General features: G+C 47.7%; 1 protein-coding gene across 1 annotated transcript in view; it reads right to left on the bottom strand.

Moving 5' to 3' along the window:
- LOC147103040 (potassium voltage-gated channel subfamily KQT member 4-like) overlaps positions 1-19,152 on the bottom strand; it is a 424,561-nt gene that overhangs the window by 132,864 nt on the left and 272,545 nt on the right. The window contains exon 8 of the mRNA XM_085963167.1: positions 10,855-10,947. Coding sequence (XP_085819293.1) covers positions 10,855-10,947 — 93 coding nt within the window. The remainder of the gene's footprint in view (positions 1-10,854; positions 10,948-19,152) is intronic.

Here is a 19,152-nt window from a genome sequence, read left to right as displayed (position 1 = left end):
ACATGGTGAGTATAACTAGCCTATGGTCGAGGGGAGTCAGAAGGTGTACTCATGACAGGATCCAGAAGTAATATTTGTCTTTCTCCTTTGAATTTCTTTCTTCTCTTGCTTCACCTCATCATCCAACATTTCCCAACTGAGAAGGAAGGCAGGAAAACTATTCTCAGATCTCAAACCCAGCCGGTTGACATTACCCCTTGAGGAAGCTGCCACCCATCACCAGCTCTCCTCTCCAGTGTTCGGCTAAAGACCGGAACTCATTGTGTAGGCAGCGGGTTGGCATTACCAAGATACCGTAAAACACCTCGTTTTAGATTCCGCTACCTTAATACCTACCAAAAGAGATAATGTAGCCCCTCATCCCATGAGCTGACTTTTAGGTTACAGCTGAACAATGAAAACATACAACCATACCCAGGGAGAGGCATACACTTACACACATACAAACAGATGCGAGATTTAGTTTGAGGTAAATATATTTGTCACCTACCTCTCCCCCAAATTACAGGGGGGGACAATTAGTCTTTGACTTGAATGAAATGCATGTATCCGTGGGGATTCTTCTTGCAATTTTTTGCAGTCTGAATTTCTAAGTCCACCATTGCGCCAACGGCTCAGTGATTCAAGCATAACTGCCAGTTCTCTAGAGTTCAGTTTTAACAAATGAAAATGATCATTCCTTTCTGATGCCAAACATTCAGACTCTCTTAAAGAGACAGTATCTTTCATTTCTCTGCATGGTTTGCATTTTGGTGTCCAGGGAATAGCTGTTCAGGGTTTCTTTGTGGGGGAAGCTCCATTTCCCAACATTACCCTCCCTGACTAGGAGCTAGGGACAGAGTGGAAACTGTGCTGCAGTGTGGGCACACCACCCAGCTGGAACTGAGGAGGACATGCTCCCAGCTCTGGGGGCAGTATGTTCATGTATTTTAGTAGAAGACCCCATGACCAATACTTTGTACTAGAGGAGGGAGCGTGAAGAATCTCAACAACGATACACATCTGATCCCATCACAGAACTGTGGTGGGGACCACACTCCATCAGCAGGAATGAGCATCTGAGCTCAATGTTCTTTTCCCCAGGTTTCTTCCCTCCTCTTCAGAAGATGCTGACTTTGTCTAGGGGTTGGTTCCACAGGTGCCAGCTGCCCTCCAGTGCCTCAACCCAAGTGGTCAGTCCTCATGTGAAAATCATCAACCACTGAGGGCATCACAACCGAGCCCAATTCTGTTGTTACCCAATGACCTTATTCACAGTTTCCAGCAGAGGTCATTGGATAGACCATCAAGAGCTGAAATCTTGGATTGGTTTTCCCCTTCCCTAGCGCAGGACTTTTCGGCCAGTTGTAGCCCCCCGTGTGATCCCAGCAGGTGACCAGAAATGGAACCTGCAGTCTTCCTGCTTCCTGGAGTCGCTCGGTATCACACTAGCTGGCATTCACTGAGCCATTGAGTGAGCTAAAAGGTCAAACTTAACCAAAAAAATCTCTACACAAGTTCAGGAAAAATGGAAAGTCATTCCATTCCTAGAGCACCTGCTCAGATCTCTCCAGTACAGGTGGGCAGGCTCCATTTGAAATGTGGGCACGTAGATAAAGTGTGTCGAGCTCTCCAGACCAGATCTTTCTGTGTACCTCAATGTTCTAACTGTTCAACAACACGAGTTCCCTGGTGGTGCCGTACATTGGCATAAGCTCTGGTGTGCTAGCTGCATCACAGAACGGGCTTGCACCTGACTTTTCCTCCATGGGGAATTTCTGGTCATGCTGAGTTATTCGTAGGTGCTTCCAAATGTATCCTCCCACGGGGAGGAGGGGAAATTGGGCCTATAAGCCACTGTGGGCTGGTCATGTGCGCTTACTAGTGGCTAGTTATAGAGTGGCACAGTTAAGAGTTCTGGAAAGAGGTGGCCTGACTGTCCTGTCAAGGCTTGGGATTGGGAGGGGTGGGGGGAAGAATAATCAGGAGGCCTAAGAAAGGAAAGGCAGTGTACAGCACCCTTGTGATCCGGGGAATCTCTCCTACCAACAAGTGAGAATTCTTATGGTGCCAGGCAATTGCAACAGGGTCAGAAGCACCCTGACAGGCAGAATGAGACGGGCTGAGTTCAACAACTATTAATAGTAATTCTGAAGCAGCTCTCACCCAAAGTTTGCAGAATCTAGCAAGAAGATACTGTCACTTTAATCCGTAAAATAAGAAACAAAAAATATAAACTGAATTATTAGCATCTCCGATTCTGCGGTTCATGTGAGCATGTCAGTGAAAGCGTTTAGAGTGAGTAGTGCTTGTTTGGTGCTTTGCAAAGCTGTTGGTGAAGTAGAGCCTGACAGGTAGGAGACAAATACTATTTGACCTTTGTGAAAAGATCTAAATTGAGTAATAGCATCTTCCCTGTTTTCCCAGAACAGTTTTTATCTTGGAAAAACAAGGGAAAGAGCCAATAGATCAAAAATTAACTTCCAATCATCATGCAGTAAAATGAGCACACAGCCACAAGGTGAGGTGGGAAAAGAGGTAGCGAGAGAGGTGGATAGAAAGATGGAGAGAGACAGAATGGGGACATTGACGTTGAAGTCCAAGAGTGATCTCACAAAGACAGAATTAAGCTCCACAAGGAAAGATTTTAACTTGCACAACCCCCGCCCCCCCGCCCCCCCCCCCCCCCCAAAACCTCGCCATCACCCAAAGTCACTATCGGAGCTAACTGGCATTATGAGATCACCGCTAACTTGCTTCAATCCTTAATTTGCAACATGGAAGTATTCACTGCAACGCTAGACTTGGGCATTGCACAATATGGTGCTATCCAGCCTTCTCACTAAGTCGATCATTCTTCTACTCATTGCTTTTACAGCCCAAAATATTTAATCAGGAGGAAGAAGAGATGGGCTATTTGAGCTAACTGTAAGATAATATGGTAAAGTGAAAGAATAGACATGCTCCTTCATCCAATTTTGAATTTGTAATTTCCTGCTGGGGCCCATTTATACAGATTCTCCACCACCAAGTAAGTTCTAGATGTTTGTCCCCTGTAAGCACCCATATGCATGTTGGTTGAGTTGAATTCTCTTTACCCTCATCAACCTATCGCATTGTTGGAAAAAGTGGTTCCTCATGCTCTTGGCCAAGGTTTGGCCAACAGATGTAATTCTAGGGAACAAGCCCCAAAACATAAGACTAGTGAATGGTTCCACTAAGCATAGGCATTATCCCTCTCCCTGGGGAATGGAAAGGGAAGTGGTCATCAAACAGTGCTATGTACAATTCAGCTCACTAAAAGTGACAGCTGTAGTAATGTCACACATACTACTGCTGAATAGACCCTGAAGCAAGTTTAAAGAGGCCCTTCAGAAAAATCGAAGCTAACGGGGAGAGTAAAAGAAGTTGGGGAATAGGGTGAGAGTGAGAAGGGGTGTAGAAAAGCAATAATAGGACTTTCAGCTGAATAATAGAACGATTCAAGAAGGAGCTTCTCATGCAGCAAAGGCTGGGACTGAAAGTAGAAAAAAAGTTTAGTCACACTGAGCACATAACACAGGAGGCCGAGGAGACAGTAACACCAGGTAATTGCTGGGATGGAGCTACGCAGGTAGCACAGTGCAGCAAAACTCCCAGTACAGTCCTGCCAGATGAGCATTGGGGCTCAATATCAACTTGTAGATCAAGCTCCACAGCACAATTATAGCCTTGAATTAGAATGCATTTTCCATTTAAACCACATGACCACTCAAAAATATACAAGAACTTTTTATTTCTAGTTGTTCCAGAACTTTAAAGAAAATTGCAACATCATTATAGATTCCTCTGTAAAGTTTGTGGCAATAGATTGTAGTTACATTCTTATGCAAATCAAAGATGCACTTAGCTCAGGGGTGTCAAAACAGTGGCTCCAGACCACATACACTCCCTGAGCCCTTGGATTCAGCCCCCTGAGACTCTGAAATTCAGGTCTGTTGGTACCTAGATTTCTTATTTGCTGGATTACCCTGCTTGAATTTTGTGGGCCTGGAGGTTTGGAAAGGGTTATTCTTATTGCTGCTGCCTTATTGGTGGATAAAACCTGAAACTGAGCACAAAGATCCATTAGAGGTGGCAACTTGAGATAGATACAGATTAATGGTTACATGAATTTAAACTTTACACGTGGTCCTTAACGGCAAACAGCCTGGACACCCTGATCTAACCCTCTCCTGTTAGGTGTAGGATATGAAATTCATGGCGGTTTTATATATTTGTTTGTGTGGTCAGAGAGTGACACAGACATGAAGACCTGTAACAAGCACTAGAGTTGGAGGCATCAATACTGTGCCAGATATATTTAGCATCATTATTATTTTGACAGATTGCCCAATTCAGACAGCTGGAATACTTCCTATGGCATCTAATTAGACTGCTAACAATCCATTGGGCCACAGGATCTGGCACCAAACAACAATCTTTGTAAAGAACATGGCTCCAAATGTCCTCTGATGTTGAAATGTAATCTGGGCAGGGATGAGAGTTGAGGCAGGATCTGGTTACACTGACACCCTGCCCCTTTTTTCATCCATCAGGATTTCCGCCCGCCCACAAATGGGGAAGTGTTTTATGATATCATGCAAGTGAGGAAGTTAGGTCATATAATTTAATTCCCAACACTTGCGCTCTGGCAAAGCTGGGCATAAAGGATGCCTGTACATTACTCACAGTCAGTGATGTTAAGGGTATCTGGGCGATTTCAAATTTAAACGGCCAAGGTTTCCCGACTGCAATTGATCGTTGACAGTTTCCACCCCTTTTCCCCACCAGGAGGTAGATGCCTAACTACCCCATTAATGGGCACCTGCTGGAAATATTTAACTGCAGCAGATCGGGAACTGGGACAGGGTGAGGAGCGCAACGAGTGGATCCTGCTCTGCCACACTTACGGCAGTAGAGCAGGAGGTGAGGAAATACTGTGCCTATCTGAACAAATTGCAGGATTCCACAGGGAAGGTGCTTAATCCTCAGAGAACATTTAGTCCCTGAAGTTCCTGCACCTAGAGAGGGTGGAAAGACTGATTTCTGCTGAGGCATCCAGGAATTTCAACGTGGGATTCCACTCCATTTGTTGTTGACCTTTAAATTCCGGTGGGGGCACATGGGTGGATCTTCTTCTCATCTCCTCACATCAATGGGTTGTGACTGGGTGAAGTTACACCCAGTGCACCTCACGATAGGCCCAATGGCACCCACACCAGATGAGAGCTGAGAGCAGTCACAGGTTTCATTATGGGCCAAGTAAAGGCCCCGAACCTTTACTAGAGTAAGGTCATTGATCCCAGAGTGAGGCCATTGAACCTTCAGAGTACAGTATTGCCAAAGGGGATTGATTGCCCTACTCTGAAGGTGGTGTGGTTCCGCTGGGAGCAAAGAGCTTTTCTTTTCAATTTTTTCCTTAGCTCAGAAGGGCCTGGTGCATGTCAGGCGACTGGCTGTGGGTCACTTCATCTTCTGGCAGGTGTATTGGGGCAGGCACCACTGAAGTGCCCTTGCAGGCATGATGCTCTCACCCTAGTTATATAACTGCATCTCTGGCTTGGGACTAGGGCAAATGGGGTTCTGCTCCACTGCAATTGAGTCTGCAGGCAGATTCTAGGAATTTCAAGGCCTTAATTTTTAGCCTAGGGTGAGAATAGGAATATTGGGTGGGTAGGGCCTTGATATCCCCTCCTTGCCTGAGGGTGCTGATTCTTGCTGGAGTTTGTTTCCATGGGCACCGGCAACTCTCTACTTACTTTCCCAATTGGCCATTCTTCATGTGAACCTAGTGAGCAAATTTTAACATGTTATTTGACCAAGCAGTGGGGAGAGGGGAATGACCATCAAGCCCAATCCTAGCCCAGAAGACCCAAGCTGCTTTTATACGATGCAATCAATAGCAGCCTCTACATCCTAAAGAATAAAGCCTACCAATATGTTGTGTGATTAGTTTAACGTGCTGCTAAAATAGAAAGTAACTTGATCCGAAGGCAAGAAGTGTTTGTCCGTGAATATCACACAGTGAAATTTCCAGAGTTGGAGTTTCTCTGCAGGACAGGATTCATCCCATGGGAATATCACAGTCACAGAGCTGGACTGGTATACTTATTTGTGATTCTGGTACCTGAAAAGGCTGAGGGCAAGACTAGGGCGGATGATAGATTTGTTTATGAATGTGAATATTGACTAATTAGGAAAACAAACTTTGAAACCCATCGTTTCGCAGGAGGAGAACAGCTATGGCCACAATTGTGGCTTCCCAGCAATTCCAGCTACTGAACTGTTAGAATGATTATAACTCTGATTGTTTCATTTTCCAGTTGCTTTTTCTTGGGGATGTATTAAAAGAAAATTAAAACTTTTATTGCTGAATGGGTTCCAACTGAAAGATATTTTGATTTCCTTTCAACTTGTTTTTGAGTTTTGTTTTCATTTTCATGAAAATCAATTGCAATTTGTTCCATTAAAACAAACATGAACTTGGTGACAAAAGAAATTGCAAAGTAGAAGGTGCACACTGCCCAGACTCTGTGATGACTGGTTCAGGTTGTGAGTTGCAGTCAGAGGGCTCCAATAAGTGGCTGTTTTGGCTCAGGATAAAAAAGTGGGCGAGGCAATGTTTTAATCACAATTTTACAAAGGGGATTTAATGGGGCTGGTTTGGGACCACTGCTCCTTAGTGAGCACAGCTCATTTTGGTATCTAAACGTTGCTTCTGGCCGAATGCTACTGACGTGCTGGGATTGCGCTGTGTTCATGGGGCAAGTTTCTCCTGAACCAGCAACATGTAAATGGCTGCTGCCACCGAGACAGCCAAAGGATGATTTTTTTGGAGGCGGGGAGCAGGACAGCATCCGAGGGAAATGGGACTTTTCAAGTCCAACTGTCCTGCTGCATGTGTGCTGGGCGGCTGCTGAGGAACGTCAGGGCAATTCAGGAAAACAATGTAAGCATTTCCCTGCGGTCCTCCCTCGCTGCAAACAGGCGCTGAGTTATTGCAGCACTGCTCAGGCACTCCAACCACTTTATGGAACCAGGGCATCGTTTAAGTTCTGGGCCCGTACTAACTTTGGCTGCAAGCTGCCAGATGCTACACGCTGGGCGGCCACGCTGGGGTTAGTTAGGCACATCGGGTGAGTCACTCTCAGGCCTCCACTCTTGATAATACAAGGAGCAGTGCTCAAACCACATCAGTGCAATGGACTCCAGATAGCGCGGTATCAGCCCCAATATGTATTTGTTGATTTAAAGAGGAAGAAACATCCAGGGAAAATCATTTCCATTCACAGTACTTCCTTCTCACCTTGATTGAAAAAAAATGATAGCAACAAAACAGTGTCAATTTTTTGGGACTCATAGAAACCCATTGTTGTGGGTCTCGCTCTTTCTTCAACTGCTGCAGCAATGTTAGGCGCAAGCAGAGACTGTTCAGTCCTGGAGAGGCTCTTTTATCTAAATGGGAACTGGCACATAGGTCTGACCTGGGAGTCAACTCTGAACCAACTGGTCTTAGCAAACACTCAATTGGCCAAGTATGGGACAGACCTCACCTCCGCTCCTGGTGAGCAGCCCTCGGGCCCTGGTGAGCAGCCCTCGGGCCTCTGGTGTGCAGCCCTCGGGCCCTGGTGTGCAGCCCTCGGGCCCTGATGTGCAGCCCTCGGGCCCTGATGTGCAGTCCTCAGGCCCTGGTGTGCAGTCCTCAGCCCTAGTGAGCAGCCCTCGGGCCCTGGTGAGCAGCCCTTGGCCTCTAGTGAGCAGCCCCCAGGCCTTTGCTGAGCAGCCCTCGGGCCCTGGTGTGCAGCCCTCGGCCCTGGTGAGCAGCCCTCGGCCCTAGTGAGCAGCCCTCGGGCCCTGGTGAGCAGTCCTCGGCCCTAGTGAGCAGCCCTCGGCCCTAGTGAGCAGCCCTCGGGCCCTGGTGAGCAGTCCTCGGCCCTGGTGAGCAGTCCTCGGCCCTAGTGAGCAGCCCTCGGGCCCTGGTGAGCAGTCCTCGGCCCTAGTGAGCAGCCCTCGGGCCCTGGTGAGCAACCCTCGGGCCCTGGTGTGCAGCCCTCGGCCCTAGTGAGCAGTCCTCGGCCCTAGTGAGCAGCCCTCGGGCCCTGGTGAGCAGCCCTCGGGCCCTGGTGAGCAGTCCTCGGCCCTAGTGAGCAGCCCTCGGGCCCTGGTGAGCAGCCCTCGGGCCCTGGTGTGCAGCCCTCGGCCCTGGTGAGCAGTCCTCAGCCCTAGTGAGCAGCCCCCGGGCCCTGGTGAGCAGTCCTCGGCCCTAGTGAGCAGCCCTCGGGCCCTGGTGTGCAGCCCTCGGGCCCTGGTGAGCAGCCCTCGGGCCCTGGTGTGCAGCCCTCGGGCCCTGGTTTGCAGCCCTCGGGCCCTGATGTGCAGCCCTCGGGCCCTGGTGTGCAGCCCTCGGGCCCTGGTGTGCAGCCCTCGGGCCCTGGTGAGCAGTCCTCGGCCCTAGTGAGCAGCCCTCGGGCCCTGGTGTGCAGCCCTCGGGCCCTGGTGAGCAGCCCTCGGGCTCTGGTGAGCAGCCCTCGGACCCTGGTGAGCAGCCCTCGGCCCTGGTGAGCAGCCCTCGGGCCCTAGTGAGCAGCCCTCAGGCACTGGTGAGCAGCCCTCGGGCCCTGGTGTGCAGCCCTCGGGCCCTGGTGAGCAGCCCTCGGGCTCTGGTGAGCAGCCCTCGGGCCCTGGTGAGCAGCCTTCGGCCCTGGTGAGCAGCCCTCGGGCCCTAGTGAGCAGCCCTCAGGCACTGGTGTGCAGCCCTCGGGCCCTGGTGTGCAGCCCTCGGGCCCTGGTGAGCAGCCCTCGGGCTCTGGTGAGCAGCCCTCGGGCCCTGGTGAGCAGCCTTCGGCCCTGGTGAGCAGCCCTCGGGCCCTAGTGAGCAGCCCTCAGGCACTGGTGAGCAGCCCTCGGGCCCTGGTGTGCAGCCCTTGGTCTCTGGTGAGCAGCCCTCGGCCCTAGTGAGCAGCCCTCGGGCCCTGGTGAGCAGCCCTCGGGCCCTGGTGAGCAGCCCTCGGCCCTAGTGAGCAGCCCTCGGGCCCTGGTGAGCAGCCCTCGGCCCTGGTGAGCAGCCCTCGGGCCCTGGTGAGCAGCCCTCGGCCCTGGTGAGCAGCCCTCGGCCCTGGTGAGCAGCCCTCGGGCCCTGGTGAGCAGCCCTCGGGCCCTGGTGAGCAGCCCTCGGCCCTGGTGAGCAGCCCTCGGCCCTGGTGAGCAGCCCTCGGCCCTGGTGAGCAGTCCTCAGGCCCTAGTGAGCAGCCCTCAGGCCCTGGTGAGCAGCCCTCGGGCCCTGGTGTTGGGTTTCCAGGAGCTGTGTGGCTCTGGATTGATTCCTGGATTTCCTTCAAACTTCGCCCCTAATAAAATGAATGGCTCCTCTCAGCGAGTTAGGAAACCTCCCCTGTAACTGATGTCGCAGAGCAAGAGAAGAGTAAAGGAATGGGGAGATTTTATAACAGGTAAAATATGTTTCTATAACCGTATATATTTCCTCAAACGTACAATGCTGGTAATTTGAAGAGAAAGCCCTCCCTATAGACTTTTCTTCCTCTTTAACTGACCAATTGAAGCTGAAATTCAGAGCATGACAGGCCCCGTCAATCTTGCGCTGAGCAATAACAGGATTTCTTTTTAAATTGTTGAAATTTGAAAACCAGGACATACCAAGTAAACAAAACTTGGGGTGTCCTAGGATAAAAGAATGAAATCTTTCAATCTGAACTGTTTTCGAATGATTCAGTGTGCAGTGTTCTACATGCATGTGGAAATAACATTGAACTGAATGAACCTAATCTCTCCACTGTCAATCCATAGCCTGGGTGATCACCAAGAAAATCCTACCACTCTCTCCACCCCTGAGTAGTCACGGGTGCTTCATGGAAAATATATGGAGAAAAAATTGTTTTTTCACAATACCAGGACAACATGGGGCAGAGAAGCTAACACTGTGACACAGGCTGTTGCTGTCTCTTTTCCCATTGCAGCGCAATGAGAATACACAAGGTCTTCAATTACCAGTGAGTATGGCAGGAACATAACAGCAAAATGCACAACAAAGAGAAAGGAACCTTTATTCTTGGTCTGCCGTCAGCTACAAGTCACATACATTAAACCTACTCCATTTTTTTTTTAAAGTTTGCAAGCTGTGTTGCGCTCTACTATTAAAGAGCTTGATGACACTCGCTGTCAAGGATCACACTTTATTAATGGTACCTGGGCAAAGTACTGGCTTGCGGCTGGCATTTGTGGCACACCAGCAATAAGCCAATAAGCAATAAGACAAAATAAAGGTGCAGGGAACTAGAGCAATCTTTCCCTCCAAATTTCTCCTAAGGGTGCTGATTCATGCTAGAGTGTGCTTCCACTAGCAGCCACCTGCAACCTTGCTACCACGACTGTTCTCCAGGTGTAACTCCCGAGAACGAGCATTGACAGGCTATCTGACTATGGGAGGAAGCACAGTCAAGCCCAGTCCATCCTCCATTGACATCCACACAGGTGGACCCCCAGCAGTGGTTACTTCAGAGAGGTGAGGAGCAGAAATGCCAGCTGATTTCTTTTCCCCTCTGGAGCACTGGGGTCAGTAATAGACCTTTTTAAAAATCACTTGAGGGCCCACACATAAACTCAAATAAAAATACTCCTGGAATGTCAAGGTTATATGTATCAGGGAGCAAGTCCTCTGGAGTCCACAGTGTGGTTTAAATCCTGTAGGATCTCAAAGGGCTGCCTGGCAGACCAATTAAACCGCTGCTTTCTCTTCATTGGAAGCAGCATAGATTAGACAGAGAGAATACTAAAGTCAGGTAGATACTGAAAGCCAAGTCGATACAAAGTACTGTTACTTTAGTGGTGTGTGGGTACATGCCTGAACGAAGGTAGAACACTGTCATAGTAATACCAGGTGGCCGTCAGGTAAGGCCGACTCACATCTGTAGAGTAGAGACGCCAAGCAGCCTGGGTAAATAAAAACAGAGAAAGACACACACCAACAGATCAAACCATCGAACAAGACAGGACAAGAGAAAGCAAAATAAAAAGTGGCACATAAACAGCACGCAAGATAATGGGAATTTTATCTGGAGAGGAATATCACAGTTGAAATGGGCATTGCCTCTTTAGGTGTGAAAAAAACAGTAAATACAATTATTGGCATGTGTATTAACACTCAGCGATCTGTAGCCCTCTGTGGATATCCCAGAGTTGATTTCAAATCTGTGATTGAAGGGATTCAGATTCTTGGTGTGAGTGCCATGAACAGTGCATACTCACCCTGAATGGGGTCCAAGGGCTTTCTGCTTTTTAAATTAAATACTGTCTCCATCTAAACTTTCTCCTCTTGTCAAGACAGTAACACTTCCTGGGGTAATGTTCTATGGGTGCCGACCAGCCTCTGCTACCTACTGAAGTGCCTGTTCTTCGTGTGTGAGCACAGCTGGTGAGTGCTCGAAGACTGTTCTGCCAGAGAGGGCTTCACATTTGAGCCTAATTGTGTCCTCACCCAATGTCCACACACAGGCACTTTCCAGCCGATGTCACATCAGATAGCTTTAAAATCATCCCAAGAATAGGACTCTCCACGTAACCCTGTGTATACGCCATTTCAACAGCCACACACAAAATTCCCACACAAGGTGATGACAACAAGGGGATTTGTCCCCGAGCAATATAGAAATAGATACAGGACTGCCCTGGTAGACCCATCATTTCAGCCTGTTCTTGCCCCACAGAACTTATCTCTTCCTATCTCGACTCTATTTTTTCTCCCCTTGTCCAGTCTCTTCCCACCTACATCCGCGACTCTTCCGACGCCCTCCGCCACTTTAACAGTTTCCAATTTCCCGGCCCCAACCGCTTCCTTTTCACCATGGGCGTACAATCCCTCTACACCTCCATCCCCCACCAGGATGGCCTGAGGGCACTCCACTTCTTCCTTGAACAGAGGCCCGACCAGTCCCCATCCACCACCACCCTCCTCCGCCTGGCTGAACTTGTTCTCACATTGAACAACTTCTCCTTTAACTCCACTCATTTCCTCCAAATTAAAGGTGTTGCTATGGGTACCCGCATGGGTCCTAGCTATGCCTGCCTTTTCGTGGGATATGTGGAACATTCTTTGTTCCAGTCCTACTCGGGTCCCCTCCCTCACCTCTTTTTCCGGTACATTGATGACTGTATCAGTGCCGTCTCCTGCTCTCGCCCTAAACTAGACAATTTCATTTACTTTGCTTCCAATTTCCACCCTTCCCTCACCTTCACATGGTCCATCTCCGACTCTTCCCTTCCCTTCCTCGACTTCTCCATCTCCATCTCTGGGGATAGGTTATTGACAAACATTCACTACAAGCGCACTGACTCCCACAGCTACCTGGACTACACTTCCTCCCACCCCGCCTCCTGTAAAGACTCTATTCCATTCTCCCAGTTTCTCCGCCTCCGCCGTATCTGCTCCGACGATGCCACCTTCCACACCAGTGCTTCCGACATGTCTTCCTATTTCCTCAACCGAGGATTCCCCTCTACTGTGATTGACACTGCCACGACAGTGTCCGTTCTATCTCCCGCACTTCTGCCCTCACCCCTGCCCCTCCCTCCCAGAACCACGATAGGGTTCCCCTTGTCCTCACCTTTCACCCCACCAGCCTCCACATTCAACAGATCATACTCCGCCATTTCCGCCACCTCCAGCGTGGTCCCACCACCAAACGCATCTTCCCCTCACCTCCCCTTTCAGCATTCCGCAGGGACCGCTCCCTCCGAGACACCCTAGCCCACTCCTCTATCACCCCAAACAGCCCTTCCCCTTCGCCCGGCACCTTCCCGTGCAAGCGCAGGAGATGCAACACATGCCCTTATACCTCCCCCCTTCCCACTGTCCAGGGCCCCAAACACCTCTTCCAGGTGGAACAGCGATTTACTTGTACTTCCTGCAATCTAGTATACTGTATTCGCTGCTCACGATGTGGTCTCCTCTACACTGGGGAGACCAAACGCAGATGGGGTGAACGCTTTGCGGAACACCTCCGTTCAGTCCGTAAGGGGGACCCCGAGCTCCCGGTGGCCTGTCATTTTAATTCACCGCTCCATTCCCACTCAGACCTCACTGTCCTTGGCCTCTTGCATTGTTCCACGGAAGCTCAACGTAAACTCGAGGAACAACACCTCATCTTTCGATTAGGCACTCTACAGCCCTCTGGACTCAACATAGAGTTCAACAATTTCAGATCATAACCTCGGCCCCGATCACATATTATAGAATTAATTTTGTTTTTTAATCCACACTTTTGTTTGGGCCTTTTTTCTTCCCTCCCACATGGCAGCCGTCCATCATTCTGCCAGAGCCATCCTTTACTCCTTTACCTGTCCCATCACCACCTCCTCTGGCGTTCAATATCTCTTAATGTCTCTTTATCTCTCCTGCTTTCTATCCTATCACTGACCTTCCCATTTGTTCTTTCATCCCCTCCCCCTTTTCCCAGCCCCCCACTTGCTTTAAAATCTATTCCCTTTCCTGCTTTTTTCCAGTTCTGACGAAGGGTCATCGACCTGAAACGTTAACTCTGTTTCTCTCTCCACAGATGCTGCCTGACCTGCTGAGTTTTTCCAGCGTTTTCTGTTGTTATTTAGAAATAGATATGCTCTATATCTGTTCCAAGTCTTTTTTTCTCTTAGCTTTTTAATATTTTGGTGAATGGATACCTGAGGATATATCTTGTGTTAATACCAGTAATGTAAATACTCACCGCAACAGTTTCAGCAGTTTCCTCCCTCATTAGTTCCACCTGGAGCTGCTCTCCTCCGGGACTGGAGCACATAATCTAAGGTGACACAGTGCACTACCGAGAGAGTGCTGCATTGTCAGAGTGTCGTGGTTCTGCTGGATGTTAAGCCAAGGCCCCTTCACCAGTTCAGGAGCATGTTAAAAATTTTATGTCACTTTGTTGAAGAAGGGCAAGGAACTCTCCACGTGTCCTGGCCAACATTCCTCCCTCAACTCACGTTCTTTGTATCCCTTTGTTGTTTTTATATCTCTCCACTATTCTTTGCATTTGTGTAAGCCCTGTCTTTTAGTTTTATACTATCTCTCACCTCTTTTGTTGACCAAGCTTGTTTAATTACACAAGTAGAGCTCTAACACTTTAGGGCTTTGTACAGTTCTTGGACTGTAGCAGATACTTCTTTCACCACCTCCCACTGTTCATCTGTAGTTTTATACATTAACAGTTCCACCCAGTTTACTGTGGTCAATTTCTGCCTCATCCCTCTAAAGTCAGCCTTACCTAAACTTAAAACCATGGTTCGTCACTCACCCTTCTCCCTCTCAAACCTAGTATCGAATTCAATCATGTTATGGTCACTGTTAGCCAGGTGTTCCCTCACTGTTAGATTGCTGACTAATTCTGGCTCATTACTCAACACTAAAGTTGAATAAACAGATCCATTTAACAGAATTGCAGACTCCACTCACATTTGGTCACCCTAAGTACAAAAAGACATTGGCCAACAAATATGGGACTATAATTTAATTTTCCGAGCTGGGATCAGAGTTAAGGGAGCAAAATCTGTTGTCAAAATAAGACTTTGGGTGGAGATATGATGCAAGTTTTTAAAACGATGAAGGAGATCAGTGGACTAAATAATGAACAGAGCTATTTATGGACAAGAGAGCGGGAGACATAATTACAAACAAAGAAACCTTGGGCCAAAAACAATTTAAGTGTAACTACTTAAGATGCAGTCAAATGAGGCATGGCACAAGCATTCAAATAGGAAATGGACAAATTCCTGATTCCTGAGTACATGGAATATAAGTTTGGTGATGAGGCAGAAAGGAGATAAAGATAGTTAAAGTGGACCCTCAGTGCGAGCTAAGTGATGCTATGTACTAAACAAGCTTTTGACCTCTGACCAGCTAACATTCATATTCATACACAAAGTGACACGGCGGAGATTTATTACATGAACTGTGACATCCTGTTGTTGACCTGAAGAGCGTCAGTGCAAAGAATCAGCACAAGTTCACAGAGAGGGCACGCAACCTGTTAAGAGGTTTAGCCTGAATCTAACCCAAAGCTGTAATCACATTCTGCTGGAATTTGTTCTATTGAAAGTCACTTCTCTATACAAAGGAAGTCAACAGCAAGGGAATTATCTTTACAATGGGAGCGAATTACAGGGGTCCGGTCACTATTCTATACAATGGGAGTGAATTACAGGGGTCCGGTCACTGTTCTATACAATGGGAGCGAATTACAGGGGTCCGGTCACTATTCTATACAATGCGAGTGAATTACAGGGGTCCGGTCACTGTTCTATACAATGGGAGCGAATTACAGGGGTCCGGTCACTGTTCTATACAATGGGAGTGAATTACAGGGGTCCGGTCACTATTCTATTCAATGGGAGTGAATTACAGGGGTCCGGTCACTATTCTATACAATGGGAGTGAATTACAGGGGTCCGGTCACTATTCCATTCAATGGGAGTGAATTACAGGGGTCCGGTCACTATTCTATACAATGGGAGTGAATTACAGGGGTCCGGTCACTATTCTATTCAATGGGAGTGAATTGCAGGGGTCCGGTCACTATTCTATACAATGGGAGTGAATTACAGGGGTCCGGTCACTATTCTATACAATGGGAGTGAATTACAGGGGTCCGGTCACTATTCTATTCAATGGGAGTGAATTACAGGGGTCCGGTCACTATTCTATACAATGGGAGTGAATTACAGGGGTCCGGTCACTATTCTATACAATGGGAGTGAATTACAGGGGTCCGGTCACTATTCTATACAATGGGAGTGAATTACAGGGGTCTGGTCACTATTCTATACAATGGGAGTGAATTACAGGGGTCCGGTCACTATTCTATTCAATGGGAGCGAATTACAGGGGTCCGGTCACTATTCTATTCAATGGGAGTGAATTACAGGGGTCCGGTCACTATTCTATACAATGGGAGTGAATTACAGGGGTCCGGTCACTATTCTATTCAATGGGAGTGAATTACAGGGGTCCGGTCACTATTCTATACAATGGGAGTGAATTACAGGGGTCCGGTCACTATTCTATACAATGGGAGTGAATTACAGGGGTCCGGTCACTATTCTATACAATGGGAGTGAATTACAGGGGTCCAGTCACTATTCTATACAATGGGTTGGAATTACAGCGGTCTGGTCGCTATTCTATACAATGGGAGTGAATTACAGGGGTCCGGTCACTATTCTATACAATGGGAGTGAATTACAGGGGTCCGGTCACTATTCTATTCAATGGGAGTAAATTACAGGGGTCCGGTCACTATTCTATACAATGGGTTGGAATTACAGGGGTCCGGTCACTATTCTATTCAATGGGAGTGAATTACAGGGGTCCGGTCACTATTCTATTCAATGGGAGCGAATTACATGGGTCCGGTCACTATTCTATACAATGGGTTGGAATTACAGGGGTCCGGTCACTATTCTATTCAATGGGAGTGAATTACAGGGGTCCAGTCACTATTCTATTCAATGGGAGTGAATTACAGGGGTCCAGTCACTATTCTATACAATGGGAGTGAATTACAGGGGTCCGGTCACTATTCTATACAATGGGAGCGAATTACAGGGGTCCGGTCACTATTCTATACAATGGGAGCGAATTACAGGGGTCCGGTCACTATTCTATTCAATGGGAGTGAATTACAGGGGTCCGGTCACTATTCTATACAATGGGAGTGAATTACAGGGGTCCGGTCACTATTCTATTCAATGGGAGTGAATTACAGGGGTCCAGTCACTATTCTATTCAATGGGAGTGAATTACAGGGGTCCGGTCACTATTCTATACAATAGGAGTGAATTACAGGGGTCCGGTCACTATTCTATACAATGGGAGTGAATTACAGGGGTCCGGTCACTATTCTATACAATGGGAGTGAATTACAGGGGTCCGGTCACTATTCTATACAATGGGAGTGAATTACAGGGGTCCGGTCACTATTCTATACAATGGGAGTGAATTACAGGGGTCCGGTCACTATTCTATACAATGGGAGTGAATTACAGGGGTCCGGTCACTATTCTATTCAATGGGAGTGAATTACAGGGGTCTGGTCACTATTCTATACAATGGGAGTGAATTACAGGGGTCCGGTCACTATTCTATTCAATGGGAGTGAATTACAGGGGTCCGGTCACTATTCTATTCAATGGGAGTGAATTACAGGGGTCCGGTCACTATTCTATTCAATGAGAGTGAATTACAGGGGTCCGGTCACTATTCTATACAATGGGAGTGAATTACAGGGGTCCGGTCACTATTCTATACAATGGGAGTGAATTACAGGGGTCCAGTCACTATTCTATACAATGGGAGTGAATTACAGGGGTCCGGTCACTATTCTATACAATGGGAGTGAATTACAGGGGTCCGGTCACTATTCTATACAATAGGAGTGAATTACAGGGGTCCGGTCACTATTCTATTCAATGGGAGTGAATTACAGGGGTCCGGTCACTATTCTATACAATGGGTTGGAATTACAGGGGTCCGGTCACTATTCCATTCAATGGGAGTGAATTACAGGGGTCCGGTCACTATTCTATTCAATGGGAGTGAATTACAGGGGTCCGGTCACTATTCCATTCAATGGGAGTGAATTACAGGGGTCTGGTCACTATTCTATACAATGGGAGTGAATTACAGGGGTCCGGTAACTATTCTATTCAATGGGAGTGAATTACAGGGGTCCGGTCACTATTCTATTCAATGGGAGTGAATTACAGGGGTCCGGTCACTATTCTATTCAATGAGAGTGAATTACAGGGGTCCGGTCACTATTCTATACAATGGGAGTGAATTACAGGGGTCCAGTCACTATTCTATACAATGGGAGTGAATTACAGGGGTCCGGTCACTATTCTATACAATGGGTTGGAATTACAGCGGTCTGGTCGCTATTCTATACAATGGGAGTGAATTACAGGGGTCCGGTCACTATTCTATACAATGGGAGTGAATTACAGGGGTCCGGTCACTATTCTATTCAATGGGAGTGAATTACAGGGGTCCGGTCACTATTCTATACAATGGGTTGGAATTACAGCGGTCTGGTCGCTATTCTATACAATGGGAGTGAATTACAGGGGTCCGGTCACTATTCTATACAATGGGAGTGAATTACAGGGGTCCGGTCACTATTCTATTCAATGGGAGTGAATTACAGGGGTCCGGTCACTATTCTATACAATGGGTTGGAATTACAGGGGTCCGGTCACTATTCTATTCAATGGGAGTGAATTACAGGGGTCCGGTCACTATTCTATTCAATGGGAGCGAATTACAGGGGTCCGGTCACTATTCTATACAATGGGTTGGAATTACAGGGGTCCGGTCACTATTCTATTCAATGGGAGTGAATTACAGGGGTCCAGTCACTATTCTATACAATGGGAGTGAATTACAGGGGTCCGGTCACTATTCTATACAATGGGAGCGAATTACAGGGGTCCGGTCACTATTCTATACAATGGGAGTGAATTACAGGGGTCCGGTCACTATTCTATACAATGGAAGCGAATTACAGGGGTCCGGTCACTATTCTATACAATGGGAGTGAATTACAGGGGTCCGGTCACTATTCTATTCAATGGGAGTGAATTACAGGGGTCCGGTCACTATTCTATACAATGGGAGTGAATTACAGGGGTCCGGTCACTATTCTATACAATGGGAGTGAATTACAGGGGTCCGGTCACTATTCTATACAATGGGAGTGAATTACAGGGGTCCGGTCACTATTCTATACAATGGGAGCGAATTACAGGGGTCCGGTCACTATTCTATTCAATGGGAGTGAATTACAGGGGTCCGGTCACTATTCTATTCAATGGGAGTGAATTACAGGGGTCCGGTCACTATTCTATACAATGGGAGTGAATTACAGGGGTCCGGTCACTATTCTATACAATGGGAGTGAATTACAGGGGTCCGGTCACTATTCTATACAATGGGAGTGAATTACAGGGGTCCGGTCACTATTCTATACAATGGGAGTGAATTACAGGGGTCCGGTCACTATTCAATACAATGGGAGTGAATTACAGGTGTCCGGTCACTATTCTATTCAATGGGAGTGAATTACAGGGATCCGGTCACTATTCTATACAATG

The sequence above is a fragment of the Somniosus microcephalus genome, chromosome 20 (assembly GCF_052327205.1).
Source record: "Somniosus microcephalus isolate GS21.2 chromosome 20, FLI_Smic_1.0, whole genome shotgun sequence".
NCBI lineage: Eukaryota > Metazoa > Chordata > Chondrichthyes > Squaliformes > Somniosidae > Somniosus > Somniosus microcephalus.
This window is presented reverse-complemented; position numbering and strand designations above follow the sequence as displayed.